Below are 23,958 nucleotides of genomic sequence, written 5' to 3' on the forward strand. Positions count from 1 at the left end.
GTGAAAGGAATTCCATCCCAGTAGGAACGATTTAATTTATTGTATTTTTTAAGGGTAGCACTTAACCACTACGCAACCAGGGTTTCCTTTTTAAGGGTAAGTATGTATTTTTTTTTTTATGTATAAATCCAGAAAGCCCTGTTGAGTTCCAGCCATACTAACCCAGGTGGAAAAATAGAAGTATCGATCATAATTAAAAATGATTTGATGGTTCTCTCATTGCATCACCAAGGATTCTAAAGCAGGTAAATATGCACAATTCGGACGCCATACATGTTTAAATTTTTAGAATATTGTAACTAGACATAAAAGGGATGAAAAGTACTTGGAGAAAAGTAAAAGTGGTGTGGGGTTGTGCCCTCCTCAGACGTAGTGGTATGGCCTGTGCTATATGTGTCTATAGTGTGGTATTTTTCCTGGTATAGCAGCTGTCCTTTTAATTGCTTCTTTCATTGTTGCTCCTTCTTAGTAGATCATAAGTTTGTGAGCACATCGTCTGTTACATTCCACACAGTGGCTGGCAGGTCTAGGTGCTCTATAAATAATTCGTTCATTGCTTGAAGGACAGAAAAAGATGTTCTGTGGCATAGGAAGACCAATGATTACAGTAGGTACTTGCTTCGAAGTAATTCCGCCCCCATTAGGTACTTGCGTGCAGATAGGTTGTCTTCTCTCTTGGCGGCGTGTGTGCGTGGTGCATGTGTGCTTCTTGGGCCCCAAACTGGCCTTTCAGTAGGATATTAACCTGCCATTGCATCTGTGTGCCACAGAGATAAAAATCAATGTTCATATTAGTGGAAGTTAGACACAAGTTAGTTTTTTTTTTTTTATATAAAACATGAGTAGATCACCCTGCAAAATACAAAGATTTCTTGGTGTCTACATCAGTTACCTGTACTTCTGCTGAGCCCTGCTAAGCAGATACTTTAGTGTTAACTGTAGTTGGATGATATATGGGGAAAAAAGAACTGAGCTACCCATTTTTTAGGGGGGAAGAGGGAAGGTATCAATTCACAGTAGAAGGATTTCCCTCCACAAATCAATCAGCCAGTGCTTTGATATGCTGGTTTAGTTTCAGAAGCCAGGGACCTGCCTGGATGAAGCTCAAGGAAGAGGTCTGGAAAATAGCCAGGGCTTCTAATATTAAGGGCTTTCAAAACCAGCAAGGCCATCCTCCAGTCAATTCACCACTTCATAAAGAGCCAAAACAGAGACTCTAGAGTAGATGTAATATTATCCAGCTCGCTTCAACCAGCCAGCACTTGTGCTGCTGGGTTCTACCCCAGCCTTGAGCCACAGAGAATCGCTGGGCATCATAATTAAGCGAAGTGAACCCAGGCACATCTGTTGCTATTGCAAGGTCCTCACGAGCAATTCTAACACAAAAAGAAGCAGTTTCTACAAATGGTGCAGCTGCGTGGGCAGGGTAGAGAAAGGGGAGGGTGGGTGAGGGGCTCCTGTGGGGCATAAAGATAGGACATTCTTCCAAAAAGGCCCAGAACCCTCGCTGACATTTTTTCTCACTGCTGACCGAATGAGAGAGAGCTTACGAGATATTTTTCTGGGTTCACCTAAAAAAATAAAATAAGTGAGTATTTGGAATCCTGGTTAGTAAATATGTACGTCCTTCATATTTTGTTCAACTCCGGTTTGAAATAAGTAAGCCACGTTTGCAGCATGTGTTGATTCCGTCCCCCAGCCCACACCCCTTTCAGTATCCATAGCAGATGGTCAATTCTGTGACTGCCAGTTCTGTCATAATGCAGTTGCAGAAAATAGAAAGCAAAGCAACATGGAGACCCCTGGTAGAACACAGCTGGGTTTGGGAGACGGTCTGTGAATCTGTTGGTGATGACTACAGCATTAGCCTGAAAGTATGTAGCTAGGCTGTGGAAACTAGTTACCTGCCTGTTGTGATGAACTAAAACCTGCCTACCTGGGCCTTATGAGCAGAGGGCAGAGACAGAAAATCTGTCTTCTGGGTGACTGGCTACGACTACCTAAAATTGTCACAAGCTGACGATAACCAGCAAATGGTGACAGAGTTAGTGGCTTGTGTGTCAACTGGTGGCCTTTTTCAGATCCGAATAGAGATCGACCTAAACCAGGCATCTCTGTTTAATGTTCTCATCATGCAAAGTCTCAGTGAAAACTCTGGCTATTTGAAATAAGTGAGAATTGAATTATCCTCAAATTCCTCCAGGTGGTACTTTGAGAAGCAGAGAGAAGGACACAAGTGGCATTCCATCAGGAGCAATGCTCCCAACTCTTAGATGAAGACAGATTTTCATAGGGCATCTTACACCTTCAGAAATGCCTGATTACAAAACATGAAATTAATTTGAAAGTGAAACACCAAATATATCTCATTTGCAGTCATGACTCAGGAGTTTGTCTAGTCAGAAGGCATGTATTAGGCTCCTTTTTGTGTCCTTAGATCTACTGTGTATTGATTAGGTGAGGTAGCAGGCTGGCAGGGAGGGTGGGGAAGTAGAAAACCAACAGAGGCCAAGTTCTAGAAAACAAGAGGAATAGTCCTGAAACAGCTGGCCAGCTCTGTCATAGAAATTAAGTGCTATACTGTCTGGTATAGTCAAATTGGGTGAGAGGAATGGTCTGGGAAAGCTTATTTGAGAGTCCAGAGTGCTAGTGTTTAGAAATGTAAACACCAAAAAACAAACAAACAAAAAACACTACATGCAATTTTTCTGGTAAATTGGAACTAGAGACTGTATTAGACAGGACTATTTTTTCAGAGTTTGGATTCCCACAAGGAAACTTTAATGCAAGAGTACACCTTCTCCTTTAGGAAATGGCCCTTGGTCCATCCTGACCCATTTGGTGGGAGGTCTGAGTCAGGATTCAGTGGACAGCTTTGCTGCTTTAGCACTGTGTGTACTTGTTTCATGTGCACTTGCCAGAGTGGATTTGCCCATATGAAAGGAGATCAGGTTTTTAAAGTTTCTGTGGTTTTTTGGAAGCCAAAGGGGAAAACAATGAACTATTTAGAAGCACAGAAAAAGGCAGAGAGTAATAAAACAAGTACTCGCCACACAGAATTAGCTGTTATTTTTTTAATTAAAAAACAAAAGCTACAGATAAGATCCTGTGTTGCCCATGCCTGGTCTCATTTCCTTCCATATTTCCTAAGAGACGATCATAAATTTTGTATGTGTCCCTGTATTTCATGATGTTATTTTTCATATATGCCATGCATATCATGAAATAGACATAAATACAGAACAGACACATGAAATATTTTTGTGTGCTTCAGGTATCATTTGATATATGTTCTACAACTTCTTTTACTCAGCATTATGGTTTTTGAGGTTTATGTTGATACACGTAGCTTTAGTTCATTCCTTTTCACTGCTCTGTAGTGTAGTATATGACTATACCATGATTTCTTATTCTTTTAAATGCTGAACCTTTTTTTTGAGTTCATTTTGTCTACAATACTGGAGAGTCTCTCCGAGTGTATACACCTAGGAGTAGAATTACTGAGTCATAGGGTTTGTGGGTTTTCTATTTTGATAGAAATTTATTTTCCAAGTAGTTCTACCAGTTTAGACTTCCACTAGCAGTATGTGAGAGTTTTCAACTCCTGGTATCAGATTTTTTCAGTTTTTTGCCAGTCTGATAGGTGAGACTGTCTCACTGTTTTCATTTGGATTTTCCCAATTACTAAACCAAAGAAAACCAAACCTGTTGCTGTCAAGCCGATTCCGACTCATAGCAACCTTGTGGGACACAGTAGGACTGCCCCATAGGGTTTCCAAGGAGCGCCTGGTGGATTGAAACTGCTGACCTTTTGGTTAGCAGCTGCAACTCTTAACCACTACACCACCAGGCTTTCCCTCCAATCACTAGTGGTGTTATAATTCCCATAAGCCACTAAAATTTGAAATTAAGAATATCCAAATGGATGCAATCCCAATATATTGATCTGGCATGCTAGGAATCAAATAATAGTTTAAAGTTGTACTTTATTCATATGATACCTTGGAGACTGAGGTATTTCCAAGAAGCTAAAATTTCACCCTAAGAGCTAAAATTACTGCTTAAAGTTTTAGGTGTTTTCGATGAAAAATTCTCTAAAATGTATTATGCTTCCCTGTTTTGTGAAATTCAAGGTGTATTGAATTCAGTCCTCATAATCAGCATTCGGTTTTGTTAAAATTCATTAATACCTCCAGGGCCTGTTGAAACGAGAGAGATTTGTGTCTATACCAGGTTTCCTAAAAGGTCTTCGTGCTCCAATAGTTATTTTTGCCTTTTATCATCTTATTTTTTCAGAGGTTTTCCCACCTTTTAAAATTAACAGTTTATATAAATGATACAAGCTTATCATGGGATATTTTGCCTTTAATTTGCTACCTTCTTCTGTTCAGAATGCTAAGGACACAGGGATGATTGTCCACAGGTGACAGAGAGCACGGGTTATGTGGCAGCAGTTTTCCTTCGTCCAGGGGTCTTTCCATTTGCTTCCAAGGTGCACCAGTGTCTGGATAGTTGAAACTGCTGGAAATCTGACCTGCGGATGAGTGAGGTGTTCATGGCATTAGGAAAATACCTGTGTAAAGAGAGACACAAACGCTTTCCAAAGAATGAGTACATTTTAACTCAAGGTTGTTAAACGGGTCTTTTATGGAGGAGATAGAGAACAGTAAGCTGGTTCATTATTTTAGAAGGTCAGAGAAAATTCACTAGGTACCATGCTGGTTGAGCAGTACAATTAACCATGTGACTGCTGTTTTATTTATTTATTTATTGTTTTAAATGTTTTGTTTTCTGAAAATTGCTGTTGCTTATAAGCTTGCTATTCCTTGCCTTTCCAAACTTAAAATTTGTAATACAAATTTTAACATTTCCTTTCTTTTTTTCTAATTTCAGTGTGACAAGATTAGGCAAGAACGAGATGAGGCTGTTAAAAAACTGGAGGAATTTCAGAAAAGTATGTAAGCATTTCAGCGGAATGGTTATAACACACGTAATTGTGTATTGGGAATATGTGGGCAGACACAGGCCCTGTGTTTAGTTGCTGATGCATCGGGCCATCCAATCAAGAAAGCGAGAATTGTCTTCCCATTTGCCCGTGAAATGCCCTGGCATTACTGTGATTTTTAAAGGAAGAGAATGAGCATTGTTTTATGTGTGTATTATTATAAAAGATGGTTTGTAGTTGTTATAAGAAGTTTTTTGCTATGCAGAAAAGAGAACAAAAATTACTGTTTACCTTGACTCCTTGAGAAAAACCAAAGTTAGCATTTTATAGTACATCCTTCCTGGTCTTTTTTCTGAGTAATATATATGCATCTAAGCAGCCCTGGTGGCGCAGTGGTTAAAGCGCTTGGCCACTAACTGAAAGGTTGGCTGTTCGAACCTACCAGTGGTTCCATGAGAGAAAGATGTGGCCGTCTGCTTCCGTAAAGATTTACAGCCTTGGAAACCCTATGGGGCAGTTCTGCTCTGTCCTGTGGGGTCGCTCTGAGTTGGAATCAACTTGATGGCTGTGGGTTTGGTTGTGGCTTTATATGTATCTACAAAAAATGCATTCAGTTTATAACCTGCTTTTTTCAGTAAACAGTATATTGTCATCTTTGCTTGTCAGTAAAAATGTCTATCATTTTTAATCATTGCCCATAGTATTCCATTATATGATAGTACCATCATTTCTTTAGATATTTCTTCACTGATAGATGGATTATTTCTTGCTTTTCGCTATTACAAATAATGCCGTGGCAAGCATTCCTATATATATAATCTTTACGGTGGTCTCATTAGTTCCTTAGGTTAATTCATAGAAATGGAATTATGGGTTCAGAGAACTTCCACATTTTTAAGAATTAGAATGTTTGAAATTGCCTTCTCGCCAAGGAAAATTATATTCCCATGAAAGCTATAGGTAGCTGACTGACTCCCCAAAATCTTTTCTGAATTTTTGCTATTGATTTTTTTATGTGGTGTAAATCTGTTATTATTTTATCCCCCAAGATAGAATATAGCTGCTTACTCTCAGAAGGATCAGATGGACAAATGTCATGGAAAAAAGCCCGGGCCTTAGTAGGGAGAGCAGGCCTTCCCCTGGAAGCAAGGTCTTTCTCCATCATTCTGCAGATGCTGTAGCAGTCAGGCAATTTGGTGATAACATAAACTGTTGACTAGGTAACTACACGACAAAACATTTTATTCTTGTTGAAGGAAAGACAGCCATTAAAAATGCAGCATGGTAGTTAAATTTTAATAGGCCAGTTTATTTTCCAGCATCCATCTATACAAAGAAAAGCTAACGGGAATATTGTTGGTACTACCTGTTTTTGGAGGTCAGTATGCTATGATAGAAATCCTCTTATTGGTGAATGTTGTAATTGCACTTGCAAAGGGCTTTCTTGCTCCCTCATGCAGGATTAATGGAATGTTCTTACACTTGGGCTGACACTGAGTCATGTCTCAAAGCGTTATACCATCAGCATTGCTACCAGTTAATGTGCTTGAATTACTGCTAGCAGATTGGTGTCCTTTGTGGAGTGAGAATAGTTCAAGTTCTTACGCTTAGACTTATCAAATATTTTGGTCTAGGTAGGTAGTTGGAATTTTGCCCCTTTCATTCTGCAAAAATGGAAGCAGCTTCTTCTCAAATCAGCTTACCTTCAGAGTAACATGTAAACTCTACTTTTATCTACCATTTCCCTTTCTTTGTCTCTTCTTCTAAATACCTCGGATAGCTTAAAAATTTTGCATTTTTCCTTATGGGCAGCTCTAATTAAGCCTGAAAGGATCAGTTGAAAGGTTAGTACAACAACCTCAATTGTCGTAGTTGCTTCGTTTTTACCTTTACTAAGTTTGCTTAATTAATTTAAAGTTTGGATGGAAGGAGAACAGAGTACTAACCCTTTACTCAGTCTCAAGAGAACAGAAAATGGGGAATAAGAAGTCTTTTGAAATATTTGTTAAAAAACTGTATCAGGGTTAAATGGTTCACAGCTTTGGAACAGAGGTTACAATTTCAGATTTGGAAAGGAATGAGGCAGTATCCCTGGTGGCATAGTGGTTAAGTGCTACAGCTGTTAACCAAGAGGTTGGCAGCTCAAATCCGCCAGGCGGTCCTTGGAAACTCTATGGGACAGTTCTACTCTGTCCTATAGGGTCGCTATGAGTTGGAATCCACTGGATGACAGTGGGTTTTTTAGTTTTGGAGGCAGTATCTGCAGAGAAGAGCATCACCTGGTATGAATTCATGTAGCCCTGAGCAAGTTTCTGCATTACTAAAATTAGGGTTAATGGCCCTGCCTCATAGGGTGTTCAAGGATTAAATGAGATAATCCATGTAAAAAGTGCTTACCACAGAGCCTGGCACACAGTAAGTGCTCAGTAAATTTGGTTGCTGCTTCCACCATCTCATCTACGGACCCACCCCGTGTCTGCCTGTCCTTTAGTGTTAAAAGTTCCCATCATTTACCTTTAGTGAGTTTGTATCATCTACCTTTAAGTGGTTGCCAGTCTCCATATTTGGACAGTTCTGGAGGAAAGTGTTCTTTTGTGCTGAACTGAGATCTGCCTCCTATAATTTTTATCTACTAGGATCAAATGGATACCCATTTGTAAGTGTCTTAGTCATCTAGTGCTACTAAAACAGAAATACCACAAGTAAATGGCTTTAACAAAAAGAAATTTATTTTCTCACAGTCTAGTAGGTTACAAGTCTCAATTCAGGGTGTCAGCTTCAGGAGAAGGCTTTCTCTCTTTTTTGGCTCTGGAGGAAAGTCCTTGTCCTCCCCTGGTTGAGGAGCTTCTCAGGCGCAGGGACCTGGGTCCAAAGGACACGCTCTGCTCCTGGTGCTGCTTTCTTGGTGGTATGAGGTCCCTAACTCTCTGCTTGCTTACCTTTCCTTTTTATCTCTTGAGAGATAAAAGGTGGTGCAGGCCACACCCCAGGGAAACTCCCTTTACATTAGGTCAGTGACCTGGGCAAGGGTGGTGTTACAGTCCCACCGTAATCCTTTTAACATAAATTTACAAGTACAAAATGGAGGACAACCACACCATGCTGGAAATCCTGGCCCAGCCAAATTAATACACACATTTTTGGGGGGACATAATTCAGTTCATGACAGTAAGGTATGAGTAGGCCTGGCTCTTGACGTGTAGGAAGAGCAGCTGAATAAGGCTCCAGGATGAGCTTTGTTAGGCCGTAGGGCCTTCCTCCCTAGCTCTGCATGTGTTACCTGTAGTTCCACGCCATTCTTGATTCTCTCCCAGCTCTTCCTAAGCCTTTCTCCTGGTCTTTCTGCACAAAGAATGTCACCACGTAGCAAAGCCATGTTCTCTAGAAAGACAGATCCCAGTAAAGGACAAGCAAATAAAGTCATTTTGTGTCTTTCAGGCCCAAATCTTAGATCTTTTGCACTTTTTCTAGGGTACACCAGTTTTCCTGTATGCACGCCAGCTTTCATGGCTCCTTTCTTACCACAGGAAACCTTTCTAAGTGACCTGATGTTGACAAAGAACTCGTGGTATGCTCCCTACATACGCTGGAGAGGCGCCCTGCATCTAGTTGTTGCTGGGAGTTGGCTAGATGGAGAGGAGTTTTGCTTAGGAAGCAGTGTCATTGCTGGTGTCACCTTTAAATATGACAAATTAGAAAGGAGCACAGAATATCGGAGTTACCTAGAAATGGGTTTGGTTCGGCATCACTACTTACAACCTGTGATTTGAGATACGTTACTTTATTTTTCTGGACCTCAGTTTTTTTAAACGTAAAATTGCTGTGGTAATACCTAGCTCATTGAATTGCGAGGATTTATGAGACAACACATAAAGGGTTTAGCACAAGGCTGGACACATAAATGGTGATGGTGGCTGTTTCCTAAGCAATGCTGTACTACATGCTTGTAAAAGGGTGTTAACAGATGAACTTGGGCACTCATTCTGACGAGCACAAAAATGAGCACCTACTTTGTACACGGCTTTGTGCTAGGTTCAAAAGAATCAAACACTAAGTAAAACAGAAGCCTTGCTCTAATGCTCACAGTTAGTAGAACACAGAAATAAGTGAAAAACAGGTTTCCTACAAGAATGCAATGAATGCCACTGAACAGCATGCATAAAAGTTGTGAAATGAGAACCTAATTTCCTGTGTAAGCTTTCACCAAAAACACAATAAAATAGTTAGGAAAAAAATGCAAAAACCAGTTATCTGATGAGATGTGTACTGTGATGGTGCGTATCTAAGGGTTATTTGGGGTCATAGAAGAGCAGAGACAGACTTTGCTAATTCAACTCGACTGAAAGAAGCCATTGTTGATGTGTGTTTAGGATACACTTCTCTGAGTTCTTGAGGTCATTAAAAACAACTTTTAACTATGGAAAATCTCAAACTTATCCAAAAGTGAGAAAATAGCACCTATCATCTGGCTTTAACAGTCACCAATTCATGACCAGTCTTCCATCTCTACGCCTACACACCCACTCTCGCTGACCCCCTCCACCCCAGATTATTTTGAAACTAATTCCAGTCATATTGTTTTACCTGTAAATATTTCAAAATGTATTTCTAAAAGAAAGGAATTCCTTTTCTTGTTGTTTTTTAACAGTAGCTGCAGTAGTAGGGTCACTTGTTTGAGCCTTGTCTTTTTTCTTTTTTAAACCTCCTGTTATCCAGATAGGTCCCTGGGTGGTGTAAGCAGTTTGTGATTGGCCACTAACCTGAAGGTTGGCAGTTTGAACCCACCCAGCTGCACTGCAGAGGAAAGGCCTGGTGATTTGCTTCCATAAAGATTACAGCGAAGAAAGCCCCACTGAGCAGCTCTGCTCTGTAATACAGGGGGTCGCCATGGGTTGAAATCAACTCAATGACAACGAGTTTGGGATTTTTTTGTTGTTGTTTGGTCATCCAAATATGTAAATGGAGTAGGAATAGTGGTCATGGATAATGGATATTATGAGACACGCCCAAGTTCAGGTCCATAAGGGACATCATAAAATGAACAACTAAAGACTAAAAACAAAAACAAAAAAAATCTAGCATCCCTTGAAAGGTGCACGTAAATTCATATGTCAAATAATATTTCTGTTTTGGATCATGCGACCTGAGTTTTGGTTTGGCAATGGAGTCATGTTTTATAAAGATGTAAATGTCCCGTGAAACATAGTCTTACCTTCTAAATCTAGAAAGTTGGTAAGTAGGTTTCTGTGCTACCAATTTAGCATTGGGATAATTTCTTTAACAAAGAAAGCACAGTGTTTAATTTCCATCGTTCCCCCTTCTGAGGAAGAAATAAAACTTGTTCCCAATGGAGTGCGCCATGTCAGCGCTGGAGAAAACGGGGCGGTGCCACCTAGCTAAGTTCGTCAAGTTAAATTACACGGCAGCTTTTTACAAAACGTTTAGAAAATAAATGTTGTTGTTGTTTTCCCTTTTGCCAGGCCTGAACCTTAATTGTGGAATGATTTTTCTTACTCTTCTGTGAGCAAGAATGTTATTGAATAAAAAGTCAAATTCCTCTGAAAAACGCAGAGTGTTTATGTTTTTGTGATGATAGTGGAAATACCAGAGTGTGGCAGAAGATGTCAAGTAGTTAAGGCTAAAAATTCCAAGTAATATTTGATGTTGTAAAAATTGTATAGGTTTCTTTTCTCTTTCCTGCACATTTTTGAAGGACCTACCTTGTAAACATAGTGATAAAATGCCAGGAATATTAGGATTTTAAGGAAATAATAGAGCCTATTATTTAAACTACAATATAAAAGGCAATTATATTGATGAAGAGCTACATGGGCTTTGTCTGTGTGAATAAACTTGGCCTGTGTTCAGCTTCTATTTGTTCTTCTGGCATAAACACATATTGTGTGTGATTCCAGTTTAATGGGGACCCGTTTGTATGCCAAGCAGCTGCATTTTAGGGCCTATTGCGTGATTTCATAGCTCTCTGAAAATTGGTTCTATTCAGAACAAGAGATAGAAGAGGAGGAGGGGGCGGCGAGGAGTTTGTGGGGGGGGGAGCTTCAACACACAATCATTTCTTTTCAATTGGAGCCAGAAAGGTTGATGACAACATGACCATTGTGTTATAATGATAAGACCACTAAGGCATCTGTACCTCTCATCAAGGCTTTCACACAACAGCAGATACAATTTAATTCACTGCTCTGTCAGCACTGCTGATACCATTATGCCGTCTGTCTCCACAGTTATAATCACTGTCCTCTGAGAAATGCAGTTGAAATGATCTTGAGCAGTCAAAGAAACTCTCAATTAAGGCTGCCACTTCCAATGTGTCAGATTGTGTCTTATGCACTTGGTACAATTTTCACTTCCAATCCTGTTTATTTACAATGTCTACCAGTAATTACGCTTAACGTGTCATTTAGTGAGGGGGGCCCCTGCCAAGCCGATTGTTGGGTGCTGCTGTACCACTGAGTGGGAGTTTCTCGAAGTCAATGCCATCAGCAGCTTTTAGGCCCTGATGGGATGCAGTAGTAATGTTGATAATGCAAGTATCGTGCTCATCAAGTCATAATTAGATGCCACTCAAATGTGCCACTTGTAATAACAGTGTTGATTCATGTTTTTCTCGGTGACTGCAACTACTAATTAGTTAAGTGGTTTTTGGTTGGCCTGCATTTGCTGCAGGTTATTATTACCCCTGAAAAAATGTCAAGGTTAGAGATGTTTCTGGCCATTTAGTGCTGCTTTATGAATTTGAATATTAACATAATAAGAACTTTGGACAGACTTAGGAAGTAATATATTTTTGTATTTAATTTGGAGAGAAATTTTTTCCCCTGAGTTTAATCATAATTGCAGGTTAATTAAGCTTAAATGAAGCAAAAGTAATCTCTCTTTGTGTTATGTGAGCCCAGTGCTTTTTACCTAACTTTGTTGGTTTTCACTTTTGGGTATCCTTTAATTTTTTTTTTTTTTTCAAACCAAGCAAATGTCAATAAGTATACATGTCTACAGTAAGCTTTGCAATTCTGAGTTGAAGTATGGATGGGAATAGTTGGCATTTTTCTTACTTGGACTTGAAAACATAATTCAAATTCTCAATAACTTGGTACCTTTAAATCTCAATTTATATAAACCAGGTACCAGAAATCTAAAAAGTTCTCTTTTTCAGGCATTGTTAAAATCTCAAGTAAATCTTTTATGTTTCTTCTAATCCTCCTGAGAATTGATGATGCAAGAAGCAATTGGTTAGCATCCGCTTTCATCAGCATGTGATACCTAAACCTTGTTGCTGTGCTTTACTGCCCTGGAGCTTAGTAAATGCTAGGAACTACCCTCAGTAGAGAGTACTGACCCTGGTGGCACAGTGGTTAAGAGCTATGGCTGCTAACTAGAAGGTCGGCAGTTCAAGTCTACCAGATGTTCCCTGGAAACCCTATGGGGCAGTTCTCCTCTGTCCTGTAGGGTCACTATGAGTCAAAATTGACTTGACGGCAGTGGGTTGTTTTTTTTTTGGTTGCAGTACTCAGCTAAGCTGCAACATCGTAAGATCCATCTAAGATTTTTCTTTTATTTCTAATTAGCTGCTTTTCCTATTAGCTCTGTGTGTTATATCCTGCTCAGAAAAGGAAATCCGTATTTGCCATTTCTCTTTATGTGTGAGGTATTCTTTTGGTTAAATTAATAGATATGTCTATGGATATGCACATGGCTACATGGATAATAAAAAACAAAAAAACTCATTGTGGTAGAGTTGATTTCGACTCCTAGTGACCCTATAGAACAGAGTAGACCTGCCCTACAGGGTGTCCAAGGCTGTAAATCTTTAAGGAAACAGACTGGCACATCTTTCTCCTGAGGAGCAGCTGGTGGGTTCGAACTGCTGAGCTTTTGGTTAGCAGCTGAGTGCTTTAACCAGTGTGCCACCAGGGCTCCTTAGACACTTCTAAAAAGTCTCCTAAATAGCTTTCTTCAAATGTGTGTAATAGTAGTAAAGGTTCTTCATTGTCTTCTTTTTTCTTTCTACGTTCAAATGTTAGCTAAAATTTTATCAGGACGCTTTGAAAAAGCTCTTTTTCAATGACAGCTAAAGGTCTGGCTAGCTAAGGAATTGAAGTCTTCGTAATCACGGGACATGATGCGTGGGCCTCTGGAATAGCTGACTAATCTTTGAATGCTGAGTTTTTTTTGTTTTTTTTTTCCCCTCATTCCTAGTTTCTCACATGGTTATAGAGGAAGTTAATTTTATGCAGAACCATCTTGAAATAGAGAAGACTTGTCGAGAAAGCGCCGAAGCTTTGGCCACAAAGGTGAGACTATTTAGCTGCAAGGGTTTTACCTGAGCGTTTTTACTTCAACTTACTTTTCTAAACAGTGACTTCAATCCTGTTTTGCTTTTCTCTTTCTCTAATTGGTTGTCTGCTTTCGTAACGAGGAAAGTGTTGTGAGGTCTCAGGATCTGGAATATCATTATGTAAATATCTGCCTTATCGTAAAGGTTATTTTGATGATAAAACGAGCATGCATATATGTGTGTTTCAGCATTTGTCCTTTTTGCCTGGGAGATACAGCCCCAGAGGAGTCTGCTCAACTGGACTTGCCAAGTGTCTGTGCGTTTGGTTTAAATGGTAAACAAGTCTCTAACCTGTCGTGGCACAAAACAGTGATGAGTGTTTCATGTTTGAATCAGATGAAAAAGTCTGCCTTAAGTCTTACATTTCAGGTGATTATTGGTGAAAGCAGAGCGAGAGCTTGCTAAAGGTGACCTCCAGGGCTCCACTGATTGCTTCTAGCTGACGAATTTACCAAGTGTGTAATTTTCTAGATTCTGTCTCATCAGAAGTACATTATTATTAAAGAATTTTTTTTTTTTTAAATCTCTGTCTTATGTATTTTGGGTTGGGTAAAATGCGTCTGAACCACTTCATCAGAAAATGGATTACAGCAATTTTCAACCAAAATTCATTACTAATGCTGGTCATATTTCTTCTCCCCTCTCTCCCATCTCCCCCCTCCGAAGTATTTCGTTGGATATGAGTGAAATCCTACTGCCATTAAATGTATGAATAAACAAATCTATTTAATTTGTCTGCATTAGCAGTGTTCGCGCTGGAGGTATTTGCTTAATTGTTTGCATAACGACACTACATTAGAATTCATAAGATATTCAGTCAGAACCTAGCCAAGAAAATAAATGTGTGGATGTAACTTCTCTTACTTATCTGAAGAGCACCTAGTAATACAAGCCATTGCCTTAAAAACAATGGCAACATGGGTATTCTCATGTCATTTTCACTCTGCTGAATATCACAGCACTTCACTGGTCCATGGTATTGTGTGAATTCTCTTTCATTTTCTTCATTTCTTCTTTTGGAACAAGCAGAGAAAATCGTGCTTGGAGCATAATACTCGCTGCTCAGAATCTTCCAGTGTCTAAGGATAGTCTCTGGCTATATTTTCTCTTATTAACGAGTAGTGCAGTGGTACAGCCAGAGTGGGAACACTGACTACCGCTCAGGTGTGGCAGAGTTTATGGGAAAGAGCAATGGTTTGGAAAGCAGTATATGCAGATTTTGTTCCTGGTTTTGTCATTTTGGGCATATGTGACTCTGGGCAATTTAGTTCTCCTCTCTGGGCTGCTGTTGTCTCATCTTAAGTGACAGGAGGGACCAGAGTTAGGACTGGGGTGGGAGTGGGGTGGACTTTTCTTTTTCTGTGATACAGTTTAATCATTGGTCCATATCTGGCCCTCTTTTAAGAACTATTTTTATTCCCCTTCCCTTTTTTTCTAACTAACAGGTGACTTTGGGCAAGAGAATTCTGGGCTGTAATTAATCGTCTTGCTCTAAATGTCTGAGCAGACCCAGACTGGCTCCGTGAGAATACCCCAGACCCAGTGTCTCTAGAGTTGTGGCCCAGGCATGTGTATGTTGACAGATTTGCCTGGTGACTATTATATTCATCCCTGGTTACAAACCACTAAGGCCATTTTTACAATTTAATCTTTGCGATAGGCTCCTCTGACTTATACTGTCACCTGTTCCTTAAGATGCCTAATTGAAAATGAACATGTAGTTTGTCTTTGAGAGCATATTATGGACTCTTGGGCCCTGGAGTAAGAAACAAACAAACATACTCAAACGTTATAGATATGCTCACTGGATATGGAAGACACTGCACCTTTGAACGGAAAATTTGGATGCTTCATTTATATATGTATGATCAATAAATGGTAATTGCATGTCCTGTTTTAGGTATCAGTTGACATTTTTTAAGGTAGGTTCCATTTTTTAAGCAGCAAAGTTTCTATAAATTCTTATATTTCTAAATCTTTGACATCAAATTCATGACAAATGGAATGTTTTAATTCCTATGATTCAGTTTGACCTTACAATAAAAAAAAAACCAAGTGTGGATACTTCGCCTCACTAAAATGTGGAGGTTAAACTCATAAATGTAGACCAACTATTTAAATCATATGGTCCAAAGCCATTTAACGTGCTTATTTTGTACCTTTAAATATTCATTAAAACACGTCCAATATAAAAACTCTCATTTGCATTTGAATGTAGTGGAAGGTTTCGTTACTGTGGGGTTATAAAAGATTTATTTTTGCCTTGTGACTAAAGATAGAAGGATTCCAAAAAACAAGCGGCATGCTCTTAACCTGTAACTCAATGAAAAAATAACTGCAGTGAAATTGCTTAGCCAAAATTTGTGACTGCAGAGTTCTCAGAAATACTCAGTTAGTATGTACATAAGACTTCGTGTGTATATGTGTTATATTTCTTCTTTCAAAATATGAAAATGGTGTTTAGAGAAGACTTAGGAAAATTTCCGGCTGACATTTTCTTGAGCTAATAACTTTGTGGTACAGTGGTTAAGAGCGACGGCAAGCTACGACTGCAAACCAAAAGGCTGGCAGTTCGAATCCACCAGCTGCTCCTTGAAAACACTATGGGGAAGTTCTGCTCTGTCCTGTAGGGTCATTAGGAGCTGGAATCGACTTGTTGGCAATGGGTTTTAGTACCTTTGTTAAACAGGGTAGTTGTAACACAGCCAGGTGGCGCACACAGTTAACGCGCTTGGCTGCTAACTGAAAGGTTGGAAGTTGGAGTTCACGTAGAGGCATCTCAGAAGAAGGTTCTGGCAGTCTAAACTGAAAACCAAACCCAGTACCGTCGGTTTGATTCCGACTCACAGTGACCCTATAGGACAGAGTAGAACTGCCCCGCAGAGTTTCCAAGGAGCGCCTGGTGGATTCAAACTACCGACCCTTTGGTTAGCAGTCGTAGCACTTAGCCACTACGCCACCAGGGTGTCCTACTTCCAAAAAAACCCCAGCTATTGAAAACCCTATGGAGCACAGTTCTTCTCTGACATACGTGGGGTTGCCATGAGTGCGGTCGACTTAGTGGTAACTGGTTTGTTGTAGCCAGATAGCAGCTGGTGGATTCTGGTGTCTAGTTTGATAGAGGCATTAAACTCTCTTGAGGACAGAACTGTTAACTATTTGGTTATCAAGTATTATTGTGATGGTTCCCTGGGAAGTAATATATTAAGCATCAGATGGCAAAAATTAGTATTTATACTTTTTCGTGAGCATCTTGGAGAAAATAAAAATGCGTAGATGAATACCTTGGTTGAAGAAAACTAGCTGATATATGATTTCCAAAGGGAAGTTAATAAGACTCAAAAACTATACCTCTTTTGGTACCATTAACAGCTAAGCTTACTGAATTGTTACTCTAGATCACTGTATTTAGTATTTTATATGTAATATCTCATTTGATCTTCGTATTGCCCAATGAATGGAGACTATTTTTATCTCTAATTTGTTGATGAGAAAACTGAGACACTGAAAGATTGAGTTCCAAAGGCAGAGACAGAATTTGATTACAGAGCTAGATGCGTCACTGTCTGTTGTATCAACGCGATAGACTTTACACTGAAGTGCTCCGTTAGGCTCATCAAGGGCTCTGAGTTTCGACGTGCATCAGAATCACCGGAGAAGCTCTGAAAAAGCACTATGCTGGGCCCCATCACCAGAAATTTTTCCAGTGGGATTTTTAAAAGCTCCCTCGGGATTCTGATGTGCAGTGTTGAGCACTGTTAGTTGAAATTTAAGGAGGCAGAATGATCCATCGTGTTGAGCTTTTTCACTTTGTTCTCAGTTTGGTGTTTTCTCCTAACATTCAGAAAAACTGGTATAGTTCAAGAGTTGACAAGAAGGCTTCCTCGTGCCTCTTGTGCCATGCCACAGCATTCAGGCTTCAGACAAAGACCCCACACGGCATTACTTGACTTTTCCGTTTTAAGGAAGAGGGGCTAGGAAAATCATGGGCCTCATCTCTAGTCCCTGACTCTCTTCATGGAATTTGGGGCTCTGGAAACTGGAGCTATGGGCTGGGAACAGGAGATAAAAGAGCGATGTCTGATTCCCTGAATAGAGTTCCACAGGTACCCTAGGAAGAGTCTACGAAAAGGTTTATAGCTATTTCCAAGAGGTTCTTCCTGATTCTCTAGAGCAGTCAAGGGAACCTCTCATGCGCCAGACCATGCATGCCCCTTGGGATATACAGCAAACCTGGGAAATCCGGAACCTGTGTAAGGTGGAAACCTGTCAGAGAAGGAAAATGCAAATGTTTGCCACGAAAATAGTGATAGAAAAGTGGTAAGACTGTCAAAGGTGGAAAACTTGCAAGACCTGGAAAAACAAGGCAGTCCCGTCAAGGTCCAGCTCTCACAGGTTTCACTCTATTTATGTTTCATATTATTGAAATAAGAATCAGATCACCCAGATTGAAGTTGGCTGGGTTTTCCCTGTGAGAAACCCCAACCAAGAATCCAAACATGTTTCTGTTGAGTTGATTCCGACTCATAGCAACCCCATCGGACAGAGTAGAACTGCCCCACAAGGGTCTCCAAGGAGCAGCTGGTGGATTTGAACTGCTGACCTTTTGGTTAGCAGCTGAAGCTCTTAACCACACCCCCACCAGGGCTCCTGAGAAACCCCAAGGGGCTCTAATTATGAGCACAAATGAACGGCCAAAGCCAGAGAAGCACCTTACATCTTATTCTGATGTAAGATTTGTAGTAGCAAAGAGTAGTTTTCCAATGAATTCTGTTTCCGTTTGTATTTATTTCCAATGTCAGTGATTAAATTCAGAATTTGTCTTGATGGCCTGTGGCCCGTAGTAAAGGGAATGTGTTTGTATTTCTGTGTCTTTCACATGTTCAAATAAGAAAAGACCTTTTATTTTTCAGTCTTGTGAAACATAAGCAAAACCATGTTTTCTTTCTGTGGACACTGGACAGTTTTGTCTTTGTGTGTGCTTCCTACTAATACTTATATGCAGATTTTACACACATAAACTCATTAGCTAAAGACAGTGATGATACTTGAGTAACTCAAGCTGAAAACATTTCATTCCACAGCAGGAAACAATAAATAAATTAATGAATTAGGATTCTTTTTTTTTTCCTACTATGAATTAGACATTTTATAGAGATAATAAGGAGCCCTGGTGGCTCAGTGGTTAAGCACTCAGCTGCTAACCGAAAGGTTGATGATTGGAACCCCCCAACTGCTCTGTGGGAGAAAGATGTGGCAGTCTGCTTCCATCAAGATTACAGCCATGGGAACCCTATGAGCAATTCTACTCTGTCCTGTGGGGTCACTGTGCATTGGAATTGACCCAACAGCAGTGGGTTTGATTTTAGGTTTTATAGAGATAACAGAAACATATCTTGAACTTCCTTTTACCATGTATTAGAGATCTATGTGCGGACAGTAGAAACACATCTTGAACTAGCTTAAGCAAAAAAAGAAAAAATTTGTTAGAAAGGGACATTGGAGTCCCATAGAATCCATTAGAGCAGTCCAGGGATGGACTGGTACCAGGGTAAACCCTTTTTCCGTTGCTTTTCTCTTCCTCTCTCTACATATCAGCTTCATTTTTGGCTTTGCTACAGAGTACCTCAATCCAGTGGTGGAATGTGGCTGACATCAGCTTCTGTATATCCAGATACAGAAAGAAACTCGTTTCTCTGTTCCAGCCTCCAAATTCCTAGAGAAGGGATCTGATTGGCCAAGCCTGGGTCACATGCCCAATCCCTGGACTAATTAGCTGTGTCCACAGGGATGGGATATACTTTGGGGTATAAGGTTGTTTGCATAGAAATCATGTGGAACAATGAAGAGGAGTGGCAGTGTCCAGAAAAGAGGGGGTGCTGGGCAAACAGACTTTTAAAAGGTATTCAGAGCACACCATCAACCAAATATTTGCTTGAAATAAAGTGTCTTAATTCAGACTGTTAATGACTATGAATAAATTGAAATTTGTTTTCATCTAGACTGGTTTGCTTTTTCTTAATTTCTCATCAGTTATAACTAGCATTTTCACATGCTGCTGGCTGTAATCCAGGCATCAGGTCTTACTTAAAATAATAAGTTTAATATTAAAAAGTGTAAATAGGACCTTATTTAATGAATTTGCTAATTGTTATTTCCTGCTGTGAGTGTTGATGGATACGTAAGACAAAAATACACTTAATCTATTGTTTAAAAATCCAAGACACTCATTTGACTGCTGTTAAAATAACCGTTTTTATATTTTGTCTTAGCTAAATAAAGAAAATAAAACACTGAAAAGAATCAGCATGTTATACATGGCCAAGCTGGGACCAGATGTGATAACTGAAGAGATAAACATCGATGACGATTCAGCCACGGACACAGACAGTGCTGGCGAGACCTGTATCTCAGTACAGTGTCAGAAGCAAATCAAAGGTGGGACTGTTGGCTTCATTATTGAGGGTATTTTTGATTCCTGATAGGTCAGTGCTTCTCAACCCCGGTGGTACATTGGAATCACGTGGGAACTTTTTAAATAGTGATACCTGGTCCTACCCCCACAAATTCTGGTTGAATTGGCTCAGGGTATAGCTTGGTTCAGAATCCTTGTGGGAGGGTGTAGCATCTGTGCTTTCTCAGTTACTTTGTTGTGTGGGTTTAGACACTTTTAAAAGCTTTGTCTTGATAGAAATAGCTGATGAAACTATTAACTTCTTAAGAATATTGGCTATGGGTTAAGATATTTTTGTTAAATGAAAGAATAAATGGAAAAAAATGTATTTAGTGAACACCTCCTGTTTATCTGGTTCTCTGTTGGAATCTTTGGGGAAGATTCTTTCCCACTTTGCTTAGTCTCTGCCCTCAGAGAACTTCCCATCTGATTCAGGCAGTGAGCTATAAGCAATATGCAGTATTAAACAGCTGTGTTGGCCAGAAAGCAGTGCTGTCAGGCAAAAATCACGTGATACACCTGTTTAATACACATTAATTTTATTCATGCATATACATACACTCTGTTTATGTTAAAGATGTAGGAAAGCAGTTTTTGGCTCAATAACTATTGTAACATTTTAACTTCGTGCATATGTCAAAAGCAGTATTCCTTGTTTGATAGATCAAATTTCAATTGGAGGTATAAAGAAGAATGGATGTTGCAAGCACTGTCTTTTACCTAGCCCTCCATCCCCTTAAACCTGGTGCCATGGAGTAGATTCCAACTCATAGCCACCATAAGGGCAGAGTAAAACTGCCCCGTACGGTTTCTAAGGCCGTAATCTTTGTGGAAGCAGACTGCCACATCTTTCTCCTATGGAGTGGCTAGTGGGTTCTAACTGCTGACCTTTCAGTTGGCAGCCGAGCGCTTAACCACTGTGCCACTGGGGCTCTTTCTGTCCCCTTAACTAAGACAAAGTAGAATTGGTAGGGAAGGAGAGGAAGTTTAAAGGATTTCCCTTTGCTCAGAATTCTCCCATCTGTTAGGTCTTGAACAGTATGGCCTCTTGTTCGTCCTCAGGATTAGCCAGCCAGTGGAGAAAGTGATTTAGAAATAAGTCTCTGAGAACCTCAAGCTGGGTTCATGTTAAAAGTTGGATTTAATTTATAAATGACCACATAGCGAGTTTTTTATTGCCCCTGGAGAAGGGTAAGAAATTAAAAGCAGTTAAAAACCAAGTAGCAAAACAGCAGGCCTGGGTATAAACTTTGTGTTAATCCGTGTATATTTTTTGAACATTTGAACGGTAGAAGTAACTTTAATCTAAACACCAGAAGCTTTTAAGTTACAGTGGCTAATATTTTCATTCTAGTAGCATGTTTTTCATTAAATCTCAATAATAAAAAATATGAAATAAATTAAGAAACAAAACATCCACAATTCTGGAGAGAAAATTACTGGCATTAACCCTTCTTTCAAACAGGTTATATTTTGAGTCAGTTCAAATAATGTTTAAGGGCTATAAATTGGCAGTAAATCAGGATTTTTTTCTTCAAATAAAAATCTCCAAATTATTAACTGCCAAATTGTTTGTTTATATTGCATTGTGACAAGAGCCCATGGCCGTTACGAAATAATAAAGAAATTAGTACAATGCTTTAATTTGTATGTCTGAAAGCTTAAAATAAAGTCTGCTTTCAAAATGCCAGATAGTTTTCTAGAATATGGGTTTGATAGAATACAAAGAAAACAAGATCTAGTATATTGAATGTAGTGAGATTACCTGACAGAAAATTGCTACTAACCATGGCTAATGGTGGGGAGGCCTCAGTGAGATCCCATTGGCCTTTGCTTCTTCATTTCCCTTTTAATTGTTGAATAATCTTGACCATGAACTAACTATACATGGACTGGCATTTTAAATTCTTCTGATCGATTTGTTTTTTTAAAGATAACTTTATTTCTATTGTGCTCTCCCACCGCCACCTTTTCTTTAAAATGCAGAGCTTCAAGATCAAATTGTATCTGTTCAGGAGGAAAAGAAGACGTTAGCCATTGAACTGGAAAATCTCAAGAGCAAACTCGTAGAAGTAATTGAAGAAGTACGTACCTTTGGCCCAAAGGCAAGACCTTTGGTGTTTTTAAGCTGTTTGGAGACTGGCTAAGTTAAAAACTTTCTACTGGGAGCCATTTAATTTCTGACGTGAGAACCATGTACCAATTTTAATCTTCTCTTTTCCCCCGTTTCAGATATATAGGCGGGTATAGAGAATAAAATCATAAACATTCGTGTACCCACTATCTAGACTAATAAATAAGACACTAAAACAGCACTGAAATGTTCCCTGTTGTCCCCATTTTTGATGATGTGAGGCAAATTTGTGAGAAGGATAGCTGTGGTTTCCGGTCATACACTTTATTGCTGGTGGTGAAGAAGAAAGTATTTTGCTTCTCCAGTGACTGGCTGGCTCAGTCGGAAGGACTTTCCCCTAGCACACCCTCAACACAGGCAGATGTGATAGATGGTAGAATGGGTTCCAGTATTTGGAGAATCATATTTCAGTTCTGAACTATCTTAAAGAGCCAGAGCACATGCTTGCCATTCTTTGCATGAGGCTTCAAGTAAGCTCCATCTCTGCAATCTTGATTTAACTTGTGTCTCTGACTAAATGACTCCAGTGGTGAGCTCGATTTGGATTTTTGCATTAAAAATAGCAATCATTTACATTGAATGGTTAGAATACTGTCATGATAAGGGACTGATACCAATGCCAATTGAAATATGAGAGTTTAAGTCCTGTATCAATTTGTACCTCCTATTTTTTTTTATCTTAAATAGCTGCCTTAGAAGAACTTTAATAAAAGGCTCAAACAGCGAAGCCAATTTCTTCTTTAAATTGTAACTTCATGTTGAAATTTGAACGGCGCTTTAAGTATCACACGTTGCCATATGTTGGATTTTACAATTCTGGGTGTTTTTTCTCCCCTCGAATTCTCACATTTTTAGGTAAATAAAGTCAAACAAGAAAAAGCTGTTTTAAATTCAGAAGTTCTTGAACAGAGAAAATTCTTAGAAAAATGCAATAGAGGTATGTGTTTCTGGTCTTTTTTTCTCAAATACATATGCAATTTGTTTTGTGTATATTTTGTGTTGCTTCTATTGGAAGCCATTTAATTTCTTATAGCAAGAATTTCCTCTTATATTGCTACAAGTCTGTCTCCTGTTATTTTGTCACTCATCTTAGAGTCTGGGGACGTTTAAAAGTGCTTTCATTTGAGGAACTTGGGACCCACTCATTTTGAAACTTCAACAGGATATGCTGCTTCTGTCCTACCTGTATCCTATGACCATGTCCATATTGACTGTCTGCTCAGCATTTGTATGCTTAGTATGTTATTTAGTATATCTCAATCCAGAAGAGGTTAGGGTATTTATACAAATATGGTATGATAAAATTTTAAGTTAAGAGGACGTGGAAAATGGGACAAAGGGAAAGTGAGAATGTAGAGTGATACAGGGTGTGTTCTTGCTCTGAAGTCTTGCACAGTGCCTGCCTGTGTGCCTGAAATCTGGCTCTGAGCTGCCTAGGGGCCAGTGCAATGAGGGATTCATGATCACTTATATGACTCACGCTGAGGTAGGCAACCTCAGAGCTCAGCCCTTCTGAGAGACACCTGCTCTGACTTATCCTCTTACACCAAGCAGAATAAGCTGCCCTTTCTTCTGAAATCGTTCTTGACAAGATAACCACAGAATGGGCCATAGACGGTCTCAACCTGCCTCTGGGTGGAGACTTAACATCCTAATGAAAGAAATTTAACCTCTTTCTCCATCTTGGGGGATCGAACTCCTGTCTAAAAAAAAATGCATAATCATCCCCAAGCTCTGAGTGCTTGCGTGAAGGTCACCCCTGGATATTCATGATGAATTTACATTTCCTTGTGCGCTTTCTATAAAAGCCCACCTCCCCAAGCTGCCTGAGAGCAGTCTTTGAGGCAGCAGCCCCGATTGCTCTTGTCCTTGTACAATGAAATAAAGGTGGCTTTCTGATCTCCCACCTCACCCTCTTGTTTATTGGCTGTGACAAGTCACACAGAGCAAAACCTGGGGTTTTCACCTGGCAACAATGCAAAAACCCACTCATTGGTCAGGAGAAGCTGACTTGGTACCCGAGTGACAGGGAAATTTCTCCCATGGCTACTCCCAGAGAAAACTCTGTA

At 39.6% G+C, this 23,958-nt stretch overlaps 1 protein-coding gene across 1 annotated transcript in view; it reads left to right on the forward strand.

Moving 5' to 3' along the window:
* The window catches only part of SHTN1 (shootin 1), a 103,844-nt gene that overhangs the window by 22,784 nt on the left and 57,102 nt on the right, over positions 1 to 23,958 (forward strand). Inside the window, exons 3-7 of the mRNA XM_010588965.3 lie at positions 4,894 to 4,954; positions 13,163 to 13,257; positions 19,574 to 19,739; positions 21,742 to 21,839; positions 22,745 to 22,826. Coding sequence (XP_010587267.1) covers positions 4,894 to 4,954; positions 13,163 to 13,257; positions 19,574 to 19,739; positions 21,742 to 21,839; positions 22,745 to 22,826 — 502 coding nt within the window. The remainder of the gene's footprint in view (positions 1 to 4,893; positions 4,955 to 13,162; positions 13,258 to 19,573; positions 19,740 to 21,741; positions 21,840 to 22,744; positions 22,827 to 23,958) is intronic.

Source organism: Loxodonta africana, chromosome 16, assembly GCF_030014295.1.
Source record: "Loxodonta africana isolate mLoxAfr1 chromosome 16, mLoxAfr1.hap2, whole genome shotgun sequence".
Lineage (NCBI taxonomy): Eukaryota > Metazoa > Chordata > Mammalia > Proboscidea > Elephantidae > Loxodonta > Loxodonta africana.